This window comes from Ranitomeya variabilis, chromosome 6, assembly GCF_051348905.1.
Source record: "Ranitomeya variabilis isolate aRanVar5 chromosome 6, aRanVar5.hap1, whole genome shotgun sequence".
NCBI lineage: Eukaryota > Metazoa > Chordata > Amphibia > Anura > Dendrobatidae > Ranitomeya > Ranitomeya variabilis.
This window is the reverse complement of record NC_135237.1, coordinates 66,257,411-66,274,460: the sequence shown is the minus strand read 5'-3', so window position 1 is coordinate 66,274,460 and position 17,050 is coordinate 66,257,411. Positions and strand designations below refer to the sequence as shown.

Here is a 17,050-nt window from a genome sequence, read left to right as displayed (position 1 = left end):
CATGTCTGCAGGATACGAAAACAAGTGTGTGATGACAACAGGTGCTCTTCTTATATCATCTAAGTAACTTGTCCTTTCACCAACTAAAAATATTTAGTGCATAAGGTTAAAGTCAAGGAACTAATGGTGATCCACTCGGAAGGGCTTTCATCACCGGGAAACAGGTGAACTGAAGTAGAAAGTGGAAGCCACAAATCTGTTCATTCATACGATAATCAACTCGTGTGCAAACTATTTAATCAGAGGCAAACTAGTTTCTGCCTCCGTCCTGTCCAGTTTCACAGTCGCAGGCTCGGCAGGATTCATTTCTGCTGAGCAATCCTCTATTGACAGAGTATTAAATCCTGCCTGTGCGCTGATGTAATTGATGTTTTAGCTTCTTGTTAATTAGTTAGATGGTGTAACTCATAATTTGTTATCCTCATTAACCACAAATTCCACTTCGGACTTCTTTTTTTCAACTTATTAGATTTAATTCACATATTGAAACTCAACCAAGGTTTTTTTTCTATAATTATTAACTTACACTGTGATGGAGGCTTTAGTCCTAAAATAGTCCAGCACCATTAACGCTTTCATCCCACCTTTGTTATTTTCCTATCTCTTTAACTATGCACAATTTTGGGGTATACAATGTATTTAAAACATTAGTTTTATTCTCTCTTTTTTTTTATTTTCATTTTTCTTAATGGAGGGGGAAACCATTCTTTTCACAGCTAAAAAATAATATGCTAACTTTATACTATGGGCTAATATGATTACAGAGAATTCAAAGGGTGTTTTTTTCAACGTTTTACCACCTTTGGACAATGAAAGAACTTTTTAGTAAATAAAAAGGTTTGTGTCACCTTATTATGAGTGTCATGTTTTTTATTATTACAGGGAAACCAACAACAAGCTGTAGGATTTTGGCTATGTTCACATGGAGTTTTTTTCCCGCTATAAAATCCTTCTGAAAGGCTGTTTGGAAAAAACTCTTCCCACACTTTTCTATGGGAAATCCACTCTGCTGTCCACATAAGGAGGTTTTTTTTTTAGCATGTTTTCTTCCTGAAGAAGTTTTGAAAAGCACATGGTGGAATGAATTCGATATCATCAAATCAAAATGCTGAAATCTAGACCAGAATCCGTCTGAAAAAGTAAAATGAACATAACACACATCAGCGTCAAAACAACATTGCTGTGCACATGTTTCATCTTATGTGACTTCTTCAAGATTTGGAAATCCTGAAGCCGTTTAAGTTCCATGCTCATACTTCAGGTGGATTCTGCTCAGAAGCTGCCCGCTGTCTGTACTTAACAGTGTAGAGTCAGAGACGCCAGAGAACATTGGCAAAGTCGCCCCAGTAAAGCGATTCCTAGGGTTTTTCGGAAAACTCATAAAATGAGGAAAAAAAAAAGATAAAACAACTTGAGAAAAGAAAACTCTTCCAAAACGGCTTCAAGGAAAAAGAAAAACTCAAAAATGTAAAAAAACAAAGTGTATGAAGTGGTTACTGCTTGAAAAACAACACTTTTGAATGTTAAAAAACACACACACACAAAAAAAAAAAAACAACTATGTGAACATGGTGATCAGTTGTATGTAAATGGAGTAAAATGAACGTCGCACTGAGCGACTTAAACGAGCCTTATCCCGAGTGTGCGTGTACATATCTGCTTGCTGTCCAATAGTCATTCCCATCACATCCATTACTGTAAGAATTGGTATAAATCCCTCGCTGAAAGATAAATTATTGCCAAAAACGTAGCTATGGTCACAATCTTTGCACCCGAATGAAGATATTATATTGCATTTCTGCTCCAACACAACGTTCCAGGAAATCATTATCCTAGTAGATCTCTGATCAGTGTGAGTGGATTACTAAGGATCATAATACTAAGGACTGTTTTTTAAAATGCTGCCCAAAAAACGACCATCTATTGCGCAAGCTAATCCAAAAGCTAAGAAAGCATACACGCACACAAGGCCGAGGGAATGCTCCACTGTGCACTGCCGGGTCCGAACACCGGGCGGCGCCGGAGATCGTTCCCTATAAGGTGCTTTAACTTTAATATTGCGAATCAATCTAAATTGTTTTGCAGACATATTCTTCCCACTAAATACACGAAAAAATTGATTTTCCAATCCTTTAGACTAGAAGACCATCTTAATCACAACGTGGAGAAATGACTCAATAACGATCACAATAACCTGCAGCAAAGATAGTCTCGCTGACCTTATCTTTCTTATAGACATAGTGAATGCCACCTTGATAGACTACCATGTGCTCACGATTATTGTAAAGGGAAATGGGATCTTGTGAAATTGAGATTGCAGTTCAGTGGCAAAAACGAAAAGGTCATTGGAAAAAAAATACATATTCCAGATGACACAAAACATAACGGTAAAGCTCTAACAATTCTTTTTTTCCATTTTCCCAGTGCATTTTATGATAAAATGAATGGAGTCATCCTAAAATGCAACTCGTCCTGCACAAAGTGTTCAAATGGGTATATAAATGGAAAAATAAAAAGTTATAACTCTTGATAGAAGAGGAAAGAGCAAAAAAAAAAAAAGAAAATCACCCGGTCGTGAACGAGTTAAAGTGTAGAGGACCAAGCACAGTGTTTAGCTTATATGTTTCCATTGACACTGAATGGAGAGGCAGGGCGGACACTCGCTCCTTCGAAAGTTCTTCCCAATTACACCAGGCAGTATGAAGGAATAAGATACTCGACAACCTCCAGAGGAGTGACTGTATGGGTCCATACCATGGGTCCTGATGGAGGTTGATGGTGGATAAATGTCCACTGAAGATAACCTCCTTTGAGAGCTACCCCCCCTTCTCCCATGTCTGGGAAGCCCCTCAACATAGGAGGTCCATTGGCTGTTTTGAAGTCTCTATTACAATTCCAGTCTTCTCGGTGTTGGCATTATTAACATACTGAAGACATATTGACGAAAATGTAGTGGTTTATTCCTTCACCTTGGCTTCATTCACATTTTCAAGAATAGTTTAATCCGTAAAAAGCCGTCTGTATTATGAATCTGACAGGTGCACTTCAATCATTATTGAATGTTCCCGTGAAGGCTAGAGGTGACCTTAGCACAATAGCCATGATAAATATGCATTTACAGGGGCTGGAAATTGGAGAACGAGTGTGTATAAGAATGCTCATTCCCAATTATCAGCCTGTGTAGTAGACATGATAGTAGTCACGCTCTACTCATTCATGGGATGATTAGATCATTTTGGACCGGCATAAAAATCATTATTGGCAACACATCACCCTGTGAAAACAGGACATGTGCTGCCGAGAGCATGGATGGGGACGGAACAAATGTCCTGTTTCATAAGTATTCGCTGGCCCATGTACACAAGCCAGTAAACGAGCACAGATTTACCTGTATATAGTCAATCATTGGTCCTTAATGGGTCAAGATAGTCCAGGCTGAACGCAGCTTTATACAGTCAAATGTTAAGCTAAACTTGATTTGCAAATTGCCTCTTCAGGGAGGAAGAGGACTTGAACTTTAGTTCCACCTACTGGAATGAGCCCTGCCATAGGATAAAAGCCAAACCAGAATCTCTATTTGCAGACATGTGTTTCAGTCTGTTGTTGCTCCTCAGTGCAAAGCAAGATCTGATTTGGCTAAGTGAGAGGCCTATGACTGGTGTCTAAGGGGTAATGTCTATCCTTGTGGAGAGAGACCTGTCTGGCATTGCAGGCATGTCAGACTCAACAAGAAGAGAGTTTAACTCTTAGAAGCTAAAATTTGGAAATTTGCTAGTTTATGGTACCTGAAAATGGTTCATAATAGCTGCCTACATCTTCGTTCTGCACCTGATTACATAGGGACATGATGGAAAAGTGATGTGGCCTAAAACTGTGTTAGAGACTGCATGTCGTTTTCACATAAACCAACATACTTTGACAGTGCGTTTTTTGACTGCACATTATTTACCAGGGTCATTATTCATGGGATTCCTTCTTTATTAAATTGGACTATTAAAATTGGGGTCAACCAGTCAAAAAGGCTCTGTCAAACCAGTAATCCGCACATAGCTTTTGGCCATGTCATGACTGAGCCATCTGAACTAAAGCTTACACTGAATTATTTCTAGTAGTAAATATTACGATGTATGATTGCTGGGATTCCTACTGATCAGCGTAAGAAAGGGATATCACCACTCAGTGGGGCAGTATGGACCCTTTTCTGTAAAACCCAACACAGTGACATCTGGGAGGAGTCTGGCTGTGTCCGGTACTGCACTGCCACCCATTCAGGTGAAAAGTTTGAGCAGGGCAGAGCTGCAGTACCGGACACAGGCGTGTAAGGATATCCCTGCGTCAGGCACTGCAATACCCTTATTGCTCGCCAACTCTTTCTGCTGATCAACCCAGTCCCAATGGTCGCCCCCTCGACCAATTATACAATTAGAACAAGCAATTATTCTAAAGCCCAGAAGACCAGTTTAAGCTTGGCAGAAGACATCACAGGAAGCTCATTATTGAAGACTATGGTGGAGACAAATTTAGAGAAGTACATAAAGGTGGTATATGACCATACATACCTTATGCTTTTTACTGTCGTTGACGATCCTAGCTATGTAAAACCTTCATTTACCGTATGCTTTCCATGCCCCAGACCCCATTATATCTAGCCCACCTCTACAACCAGTTTCTCTGTATGTCTAGGTGTAGAATTGTGACTATATACCGTATATACTCGAGTATAAGGCGAGATTTTCAGCCCAAATTTTTGGGCTGAAAGTGCCCTCTCGGCTTATACTCGAGTCATGATCGGTGGTGGGGTCGGCGGGTGAGCACTGTCATATACTTACCTAGTCCCGGCGATCCTGACGCTCCCCCTGCCTGTCACACTGTCTTCGGTGCCGCAGCCTCTTCCCCTGAGCGGTCACGTGGGACCGCTCATTAGAGAAATGACTAGGCGGCTCCACCTCCCATAGGGGCGGAGCCGCCTATTCATTTCTCTAATGAAGCGGTGCCGGTGACCGCTGACAGAGGAAGAGGCTGCGGCACCGAAGACAGGCAGGGGGAAGGAGCGGGACGCCGGGAGCAGGTAAGTATGTAATATTCACCTGTCCTCGTTCCACACGCCGGGTGTCGCGCCATCTTCCCGGCGTCTCTCTCTCCGCACTGACTGTTCAGGCAGAGGGCGCGATGACGCATATAGTGTGCGCGCCGCCCTCTGCCTGATCAGTCAGTGCGGAGAGACGCCGGGAAGATGGCGCCGAGGAGCTGCAAGACAGGTGAGTATGTGGTTTGTTTTTTTTATTGCAGCAGCAGCAGCGATGGGGCAATAATGGACGGTGCAGAGCACTATATGGCACAGCTATGGGGCAATAACGGTGCAGAGCACTATATGGCACAGCTATGGGGCAATAATGGACGGTGCAGAGCACTATATGGCACAGCTATGGGGCAATAATGGACGGTGCAGAGCACTATATGGCACAGCTATGGGGCAACGGTGCAGAGCACTATATATATATATGGCACAGCTATGGGGCAACGGTGCAGAGCACTATATGGCAGAGCTATGGGGCAATGGTGCAGAGCACTATATGGCACAGCTATGGGGCAACGGTGCAGAGCACTATATGGCAGAGCTATGGGGCAATGGTGCAGAGCACTATATGGCACAGCTATGGGGCAACGGTGCAGAGCATTGTATATATGGCACAGCTTTATGTGGAGTATCTATGGGGCAATGGTGCAGAGCATTGTATATATGGCACAGCTTTATGTGGAGCATCTATGGGGCCATAATGAACGGTATGGAGTATCTATTTTTAATTTTGAAATTCACCGGTACCTGCTGCATTTTCCACCCTAGGCTTATACTCGAGTCAATAAGTTTTCCCAGTTTTTTGTGGCAAAATTAGGGGGGTCGGCTTATACTCGGGTCGGCTTATACTCGAGTATATACGGTAGTTATATACTAGATAATGACTATATAATTATTACTAGTCTCCGTTCTATCCCTTGAATATGCATATGGACATATACACGACTCTTACATTTATTCCTGTTCTATTCAGATCACAAGGACGCTACATCCTCCATATGGTTTTCTAAATGAAATCTGTTTTATATGTAAAATGTTTACTTCTGGTTCTCTCATGATTTACCTTCGTTATATTCCTTCTACCACAGCTACACCATTGAGAAAGACCTGGGAAAGTCAAAATGTATTAATTGCCGCTTTACACACGTCACCATATTCTACTCTTAAGCATCTTCTGTCAATTATGGATCACAATAAACACCTCTTGACATTTTGCATCACCCAATGTGAGTGTGCAGTGAAATCTTCAGTGTTATGGCACCCTACCTCACCAGGACTGCCAACTATCCAGAAATTCCAGGACAGGCTGTAAAAATAAGGCACTTTTTTTTTTTCCCCCACTAAAAACAGTTTAAGGCGTCCGTGATTTTTTTTTTTTTAAGCTGAAGAAAATTATACAGATTATTTTGACTGCAACTTTCCTGTTACACTTTCCAGTGAATGCAGCTGAAGTCTTCATATCTGACTTATGGGCTGTGGACATCCATCACATGATTTCTTCTAGTTTTCCAATGTGTTTGTAAAAAATATTGGCTGTCCCTGAAATTTTCATAAGCATATCCCAAAAAAAATAAAAATTTAAGTAAGCAACCCTGCATCTCCCTTGCATCTCCCTTTATATTATGCTACGGTCTAGCAAGGTATATAAACATACAGACAAGGCTTAGCCGGACTACACAGTAACAGCCGGCCATTGTCCATCAATCATCATTAGTCCATTCCTAAATGTAGCTCTTTCAGCTGCACAAATGGAGTCAAAATATGTGAACTATGTGCTCAAAAACATCAGCGACACACACTACAACAACAGAGATTAGTGGATGTGAGCGTGCTTTCCACGTCATTCAATCGCTGGTCTCCAAGATGCCGGCAAACAATCCTGATGATCGCTCAGCAGATAGGGCTATGAACTTGGGGACTACCGTTACATGGGAAATGATTCCACCTGCAGATCAACATTACACAACATCAGGTATCTCAACATTGCACAGTTACCGTGAACCTGACAGAGGATACATGGTCCCCGAATCCACAGACGGCATGCATCAGACACTGGCTGCATGATATAAGCCATGTAGGCTGGACTCAAACGCTGAGAAAAACATACTTTAAGAGACGCCAGTGACGGTGAAGCACAGGTCAATAGTCAGAAAGGGCGGTCCCTGGTGGCTTCTCTCCACCCACTCCCCTGGAGTGACAAGTCTCTCCCTGCGTGCATGTGTAGGAAGAGAGTCACTGGCAGCGGGCGGGGAGAAGCTTTTCTACTTGTCACCTGTGCGGCTCGGTCCCCGGCGGCTTTTAGAGCAAGTTTTTCTCTGCGTTTCAGAGTCAAACATGTATGGCTGAGATCATACAGCCAGTGGCTGATACATGCGGTGCAGGAATTTTATCAAGTGTTAGGTTCCCTTTAAAAGGGAACCTGACACCAGAAAAAACACCAGTAACCTGCAGATGTGTGTTAATCTGCAGGATACAGAGCGACAGCTGTAACCGCGTCCCAAGCAGTGACTGACAGTCAGCCCCAATGCTGAGCAAGTGTCAGTCAGGACCGGGGGATGCGGTTATAGCAATGACAACCAGCACCGGCGCCGCCCCGTGAATGCAACCACAATGCTGTGGGGGAAGAAATAAACGTCATTTTCTCCCTGCAGCTTTCGGCTACGTGCATAATAATGCTATTAACCTGCAGATTAATAGTGTTTTTTTATTGGGACAGATTCCCTTTAAAGGGTTTGTACCAAGTTTTATAGCAATCACCTATCAACCTATTGCTGAACCGTTAGGACCCCCCACCAATCCAGAGAATGGAGGTCTACAGAGGTCCAACTGAATAGAGTAGCGGTCAATCATGTGCACCCTATCAACCTATTGCTGAGGGCTCAAACCATTAGGACCCCCCACCAATCCAGAGAATGGAAGTCTACAGAGGTCCAACTGAATAGAGTAGCGGTCAATCATGTGCACCCCTATCAACCTATTGCTGAGGGCTCAAACCATTAGGACCCCCCACCAGTTCAGAGAATGGAGGTCTACAGAGGTCCAACTGAATAGAGTAGCGGTCAATCATGTGCACCCTATCAACCTATTGCTGAGGGCTTAAACCATTAGGACCACCCACCAGTTCAGAGAATGGAGGTCTACAGAGGTCCATCTGAATAGAGTAGCGGTCAATCATACGCACCACCTCTATGGAACTGTTGGAAATAATCAATAATAGTTTTTAATTACACTGTGTTATAAAGGTTTTGTCCCTCGGACAATTTTGAGTGTTCCCGATAGATTTTTTTCATGCTGATTTCAGAAATGACTTCAGATTTTTCCTAAGGTTTTTGAGAAATGATACGAAACATTACAATATTCTCTTATAATTCTAAAAACTCATATGAACTTTTTCTGACACGGTATATTCTGAATTATCCACTGAAATAACCTAAATCACTGATCTACACATATGCAAGCACTTATTATGCGAATTGCACGCAGGCGCAGTGAATCATTCGGCTGACCGTGTAGCATACCACATCTCCTGGGCAGGGGAGGAATCAAAAGACAATACTGACATTTCAGCAGGGGATCACAGAGGGTTTCTTTTGTTACGTATTCACTGACTGTTTTTAACCCCTTTACCCCACATCCTTGGCAACAGGCGGGCACCGAACTTTGAACAACTCGTGGACAACATGCTCATAGCATATCATTTGATGAAATGCAATATGTCACTAAAAATGCATTTTCTACATTCTCACTTGCAATTTTTTCCAGCCAATCTTGGTGCCGTTAGCGATGAACACAGTGAAAGATTTCGCTGATGGAGAAAAGGTACCAGGGAGAGTGGAGTACGTCAATGCTGGCTGACTATTGCTGGAATCTTATTCCAGAAGCATCTGACACGGATTATAAACGAAAGTCGTCTGCAAAACACTTTTGAACTATTGCTTTTGCTACTGACATCGATGCACATGTATGTAGTGTCTCGGATGTCATAATGTAGACTATAAACTGTTGTTTCTTAAAAACCTTACGTGATACAGACTTTTGGATCGCATAATCGTGCTCAGCATATCAAAATCTATAAGATACAATAACATTATCTCTGGGGACCAGAACTTCCCTGAAATTTGTTGCGCAGTGTTATATTGTCAGAAACAACCATTAAAGCAATGATCCCGCTCTTGCCAACCTTGCTCATGGTCCTTGAAAACTAGGGACAAAAGCAGGACTAAGGAATATATATCCCAAACTTTGAACACAACCAGTAATTATTTCAATAAACATTATTTGTACGACCGCAGAACAGTAAACGCCACTAATAGTAAAAAAAAATAGCTATTTAGAAATGAAAAAAATCCATGTAAAGGAAAGTGACGTAGAAAAATACCATTGAGCTTTCTTTGTAGAGTCTCTTCCTGTAGACTTATGATGTACATCTGCTCATCAAGGTCTTCAAGGATCTAAGATAGACAGATAAATTCATTATTAAGGCACCGCTTTCTCTAAATGGAATATCCAAGAATTTACAAAGTTAAAATGACTGTCTTTGCGTATATCAGTGACTTCATAGGCTAGAATAAAAGCCCGTTTAGACAAGTTGGCACTCGTTAAACTGACATGTCTACATAGACTGGTAAATCTGGTGGGAACAGACAGACCATCCATATGATTGTTCTGTCCTCATACATGTAGTTGGCAGAATATTCTCCATTTACATGGAGTGGCCGAGAATGGCGATATGTATACCAGCATAAAATTCACTGGGTAATTGCTGGGAAATGAGCATTGTTACGTTAACCAATTATCTACTTGTCTATGTGGGCTTGAAGAGGCTGAAATTTGGCATCATGGTGGCTCCAGAGTTGTGCCGGTATAGATGGCTTCCATAGAGTGAATTCACATGTGGTGGATCTGCGGATGATTTGCACATTTAAAATTCATAGCAAATTAAATTGCCAAATTTTACAAATCTCATCCACAAGCTTCAGATATTTTCTATATAGGAAAAAAGAAATGCATCCTTCATCCTGTTGTGGAAATGGTGCAGATTTTCAATGCGTCTTTCACCATTTTTAATAAAGCATAGAAAAAAATGAGAACCCACAGAAAAAGCGACATAAAAATGTGGACCTTTACTGCTTTCACTTCTGACATTTGCTGATGGTGACTGATCTTTTGGGGTCTTCTCTAATACTATATATTTCAAAGAAAGTTAAACGACCTCATGGAGACCGCACATTGCCCATCAATGAGCCATAACATCATTCCTTAAAGGGAACCTGTCACCCCGTTTTTTCGATATTAGATAAAAATATGGTTCAATAGGGCCTGAGCTCTGCTTTACATCAGTACCTTTCATATTCCCCGATTCCCCACCTTTGCTGAGAAAATACCTTAGTAATCTCTCCGTTTTCGTATGTCAATCACCCCGGTCCGATGGGCGGGGCCTAATCGCCGTTTCTCCCCACCTCCAGCTTTGCGTTACGAATCTTCTTTCCTGCGTTGGCGTAGCTTTCTGTGCCTGCGCATACAAGTGGCATCTCGCGTGTGCGCAGTATGTTTTTCCCAACAGTGGGCAAAGCATTCAACTCATTGTGCATGCACCGGCATTTTCCTTGACGTTCTGTGCGCAGGAAGTCTTTCTATGCTTCCGGGGCACAGAGCATAGGGTCAAAAGCCGGCGCATGCGCAATAATGATTTCATGCTTTGCCCACAGTTGGTCAAAGCATACTCCGCATGCGCGAGACGCTAATTCAATGCGCAACCGGAGAAACTGACCGCGATCTGTGCGATTCACAGACCTAGTTATGTCTGACACGCCGAGGAGCGGGGGAGAGACAGCGATTAGGCCCTGCCCATCTGACCAGACAGGGGTGATTGACATACGAACACGGAGAGATTACTAAGGTATTTTCGCAGAAAAGGTAGGAAATCGGGGAATATGAAAGGTACTGATGTAAAGCTGAGCTCAGGCCCTATTGAACCATATTTTTATCTCATATCGAAAAAACGGGGTGACAGGTTCCCTTTAAAAGAGTTTATATACAAATTATATGAAGCCATTTACTGTAGATAGTGAGTGGATCCCAAAAAAATGTATTCAAATCGCCATTTAAATCATAAATAATTTACATACAACGAGGAGAACTGGCAACAGAAGAGGATAAGCTAAAAATATGAATCAACAGTATAAATAGGAATTAAACAGTATAAAATATATAAAGCCCATCCTGATTACCAATTAGCAACACATTTGGAAAATCTTAGCTATGACTATCATTAGTTTTTGTTAATTAATAACTACATGTTACAAAAAAAGAAAAAAAAAAAACAAATAGAAAACTATACAAAACCATAACTATAAGGCTATGTTCACACTAGGCGTTTTCTTTACGCGTTTTTTTAACAAATTTTCAGCTGCATTTTACAGTACCAGCAAAGTCTATGAGATTTCAGAAATCTCATGCACACACATTGGTATTTTGTCAATCTGTATTTTGTGCTTTGCATGATTTTCTGCACAATAGAGCAAGTCACTTCGTTCAGCGGTTTTCACCCATTGAAAGTAATGGGTGGTGAAAAAACGCTGAAAATCCGCATCAAAAAAAACCCTGAGGTATCTGGCATTGCAGCTTTTTTTGTGCCAAGACCAAATGAAATAGAATGATTTATTTTTTATTTTTGCACTAAACTATCAGCATGCACAAGAGACAAATGTAGCATGCCAAAAACTGCAACAAAACACCAAAAACGCAGCATAACCTGCGTTTTTTTGCTGCAGCTTCTTTCCTGCCAAGAGATCAGGTTTTGCTTCCAGGAAAAAAAAAATGTAGCAAAAAATGCCTAGTGTGAACATAGCTTAATATTACAATGAAAACAAAGTAGAAGACCACATGGCATAGAATTGTGCCCACATTATATAAAACAACGCTTTTCACTGCATGAGTATAAAAGAGATAAAGGAGAAAGTAAAAAAGCAGAAGTCAAAAAATAAGTCTGGAGAGTCAGGAAAATAAGATAGAAAGTCTTCAACAGTTGAATGCCAGGAAAGGAAGGACTGTGACAAATAAAAGTGTGGACTGGGGTCACAGGTTCATGGGACTAAGGGCTTGGGATTGATGCAAGAGAGGTAGTCCATGAGCCGGGCCAGATATCGGTACCACCCGGAGTGACTAATTTTCTTTGGTATTTTTAGGTAGATGCATGTCTGTAGTTTATTTTTTGATATGATAGCCCTTACATATACGTAGCTTATTAACCCCTTCAGCCCTAGGCCTATTTGTACCCAAGTGCCTAAGCCAATCTGACCTGTGCCACTTCATGGGCTAATAACTTTGGAACGCTTTCACCTATCCAAGCCATTCTGAGATTGTTTTCTCGTGACATATTGTACTTCACGTCAGTGCTAAATGGGAGTCAATATATTTTACCTTTCTATATAAAAAAATGCTAAATATTCGGAAATTTTGGAAAAATCGGCAATTTTTTAACTTTGAAATTCTCTGCTTTTTACAAAAATACTGATACCCCCCATAATAGTTATTAATTTACACTCCCCACATGTTTACTTCATATTGGCATCATTTTGAAAATGAAACCTTATTGTTTTACGACGTAATAGGGCTTATAGTTTTATGCGCAATTTTTCACATTTACAGCAAAACCCACTTTTCAAAGGACCAAGTCACTTCTGAAGTCACTTTAAGGGGCTTACATAACAGAAACCACCCATAAATTACCCCATTTTGCAAACTACACCCCTCAAGCTGTTCAAAACTCATTTTTAAAAACTGTTAACCCTTTAGGTGTTCCACAGGAATTTTAGCATGAGCCAAGAACCAAATATGACGATATCGGTACCACCCGGAGTGACTAGATGTAGTATTTGTAACAAAATTTAATCCAAGTTATGTAAATACACACTGAACATGTCATGTGCATATATATATATATATATATATATATATATATATATATATATATATATATATATATATATATATATATATATATATATATATATATATATATATATGTTACTCCATAATATCTTCAACATCGGACTCTGAATCTGACTGTTGTTCTACTGGCTCGTCTTCAGTACCCTTGTTCTGGCATGTCTGTAATCTGCACATGTCTGTGCACTTCAGGCCATTGCTGAGGCAAGTACACTGAGGAAGTTCACATGACCGCACACACTTGCAGGACAGTAGCTGTATAATAGCTTCTGGTGCTGGTGCCCCTTGCATCCACTTGACAACAAGCTTTCCGTCGTTATCTATCATCCAACCGCAGTCTGTTGGGTTTGCAACCCATGGCTGGCTCTGCAGACTTCTCCTCCAGATCGCAGCCTGGTAGTTTGCACGCAGTGCATGCATGAAAAGGCAGTCCTGGCAAGGAGGGAGTTGACTTGACTCTACCACTCCACGTCTGGCACAGAACAGCTGATAACGGAGCCTGTTTACCTCAGTTGTTTGGGTAGTTGGCAGGTACATGTGGCAGGTGATTTCCTGTAACTTCTCAAAAAGTTCGGTAGACACTTCCCATGAACGACCAACTTCCTGAAAGGCATCCTGGTATGTCTTGTTCATCTTCAACTGCTTGAGTGTCGTCATCTTCCCACGGCCAGCGAATGCACTGACGGTGTCACAGCCTGTAAATGCATGCATACCAATCAATGAATCACATACGCTGCCTCCCAATGTTCGGCTCAGAGTGGTGATATCCAGGAATCTTGTCCGGTTCTGTGTACCGCATTTCTGGAACAGGTGGGATGGGATTTTGTGGCACATGCCCAGACACAGGACCATGACATCAGTATCCTCCGAAGTGATGATGACCGACTTGTAACCAGATTCTGCTGCATGAAGAGCATGGAGAAGGAGGCGTGTGTCTGCTTCTTCTTGATTTGACTTAAGGTCAGCAGCCTCTTCCCACTGTTCTTTGGTGATCTTAAAGCAGAGCTGCTCACATGTGACATACAGCTCCTTCTCCTCAAGCTTCTCCCTGTGGTGTTTCGCCTTCCATTCTTCTACCAGAAACTTTATGAGACTTGCCTTGTTGGAGGAACTACTTAGAAGCTTTTTCCACTGCTGGATGTTGTGCCCATGTTGAATGTTCTTGAAATGGATCCCTGTGCCTTCATATCTGTTGACTCTTTCTGTATCTTTGATGGATGTCTCCTTGTAGACGTCAAAGACAATATCAATGCGCTTGCTCTTAGCACCCTCATGGATAGCGCGACTCATTGCTGTGCCTGCTAGCTGGCCAAATGTTGCATTGTTTCCCTTCAGTTTCTGAACCAGGCTCATCCCATCAATGATGGTTGCAGAGGGCTCGGGGATCACTTCTGCAGGACGAGCATTCCTCTCCAACTCCCTTGCGAGGGCAGCCTTGTTGGTCTTGCGGATAGACCCATCACCATTGGCAAGTGCCCATGGCAATGGACCCAGGGGATGAGTCAAGACATCACTCATTTGTAGCTTTCTGTTCTCAGCTACAAGTATCATCTGGCCAAATAGGTTTCTGTCAGCCTTCAAAATTACCTCCTTGCCAAGACCTTGTCTGCGTGTCTTCATTTGGATGTTAGAGAACGTTTTAAGTTTGTTCTTCGTCATCTTGTCATGAAACAATGTAGTTGGCTTATCGGTACCCAAACGCTCATCCTTGAATGTTTGATATGCATCCTCTCCTATACTGTATGCCCCTTGAAGGTCTTTGGCTACATCTGGTGGTGCTACAGTCGCTGTTGACAAACTGATAAGTTCACCATTATGCTCTTTGTTGAAGGGGTTCACCCAACCTGTCTCCAGCAGTTGAACGAAAGATTGGACATCGGCTTCATCTCTTCTAATCCTAGACACCTGTAGGTCTGAATGGCTGAAGTCAGTATATTGTTGGCCTACCAGGGCCCTCAGCTGCCTCAAGTACATACTGCGGTACTCTGATGTCAGGTAGAACCTGGAAACAGCTCCAACTTTGAGGCTGAAGCCTTTTGTGCCCCCTGGTGTCTGGGTGTCTTTGTTGATTGTCTCTTCAATGGTCTGGTCCACAGGAATTCGTCCAAAAGGATTCTTGCTACCGATCTGGACCGAAAAGCCACCTTGCCCAACATTGTATATCGGTAGCATTAATTCTGTCAGAGTTATGCTTCTTTTCTTCGACTTGGTTACATCTGGCAGGACTTTCTTTGTCACAGAGCATGCAACATTGGACTGAACAGCAATGCCATTGACTCTATGAGATGTACCTGCTCCACTTAGTGTCTCCTCAAGTCTGTCAATGTTATCCCAGGCCAGGGTTGTGAACACACCTGGGTAGATACTTGCTGGCATTGGGATGTCATCCTTTGAACATTCCAACTTCTGGATACAAAGGGCTGTATCGATCTCCTCAGCCATTGAATATGACACACAGTGGCCAAGACGATTCAGAGTTCGAATCAGTTCTGTATTGCCGGTCAAAGACTTAACTGCAAAGGATAGCAGTACGTGCTTTGGTGTACACAGAACGTGTATGTGTCAGTGTGTGTGCGTGTGTTGGGGCACCTCAGGGTGTCTTCAAATGTGACATAGCCCCCTAGATTTCTTCCAGTAAAATTTGCACTCCAAAAGTCATTTGGCGCTCCTTCCCTTCCGAGGCCTGCCGTTCCCCAATACTGCAGTGTACGACAACATATCGGGTGTTGTTGTGTTCGGGAGAGATTGGTGAACAAATAATGGGGTGCATTTTTTGCTGGTACACCTCTTAAAAATAAAAAAATGAGCCTAAAATGACACCTTCATGTAAAAAATGCACTTTTTCCATTTTCTCAACCAAGTGTTTCCAACTACTGTGAAACACTGGTTGGGTCAAAGTGGTCACTATACCCCCTAAAAGATTCCTTGGGGGTGTAGTTTCCAAAATAGGGTCACTTTTTGGGGTTTCCACTGTGGGGGTACCTCAGGCAGCCTTCAAATGTGACATGGCCCCCTAGATTTCTTCCAGTGAATCCGCCACCCAAAAACCACATAGCGCTCCTTCCGTGTTGAGCTGTGCTGTGTGCCCATACTTTAGTTTACGAGTACATGTGGGGTGTTTCTATAAACTGCAGAATTAGGGTAACCAAGTTTGGGTTTGCCGTTAACCCTTGCTAGGTTGCAGGTAAAATTGGATTACAATGTAATATCTGGAAAAAAAATGAAATTTTGAAATTTCGCCTTCATTCTGCTAAAATTCCTGTGGAACACCTAAAGGGTTAACAGTTTTTAAAAATGAGTTTTGAACAGCTTGAGGGGTGTAGTTTGCAAAATGGGGTAATTTATGGGTGGTTTCTGTTATGTAAGCCCCTTAAAGTGACTTCAGAAGTGACTTGGTCCTTTGAAAAGTGGGTTTTGCTGTAAATGTGAAAAATTGCGCATAAAACTATAAGCCCTATTACGTCGTAAAACAATAAGGTTTCATTTTCAAAATGATGCCAATATGAAGTAAACATGTGGGGAGTGTAAATTAATAACTATTATGGGGGGTATCAGTATTTTTGTAAAAAGCAGAGAATTTCAAAGTTAAAAAATTGCCGATTTTTCCAAAATTTCCGAATATTTAGCATTTTTTTATATAGAAAGGTAAAATATATTGACTCCCATTTAGCACTGACGTGAAGTACAATATGTCACGAGAAAACAATCTCAGAATGGCTTGGATAGGTGAAAGCGTTCCAAAGTTATTAGCCCATGAAGTGGCACAGGTCAGATTGGCTTAGGCACTTGGGTACAAATAGGCCTAGGGCTGAAGGGGTTAATAAGCTACGTATATGTAAGGGCTATCATATCAAAAAATAAACTACAGACATGCATCTACCTAAAAATACCAAAGAGAATTAGTCACTCCGCTTGGTACCGATATCGTCAAATTTGGTTCTTGGCTCATGGACTAAGGTATAAAGAGCTCAGGAGGAATGTTGGAGGAATTTGGTGTCTGTCCACCAGAACAAGGGAAGCCTC

General features: G+C 41.9%; 1 protein-coding gene across 1 annotated transcript in view; it reads right to left on the bottom strand.

The window, feature by feature from the left end:
• LMBR1 (limb development membrane protein 1) overlaps positions 1 to 17,050 on the bottom strand; it is a 159,967-nt gene that overhangs the window by 32,541 nt on the left and 110,376 nt on the right. The window contains exon 9 of the mRNA XM_077268604.1: positions 9,456 to 9,528. Within this exon, the coding sequence (XP_077124719.1) occupies positions 9,456 to 9,528 (73 nt within the window). The remainder of the gene's footprint in view (positions 1 to 9,455; positions 9,529 to 17,050) is intronic.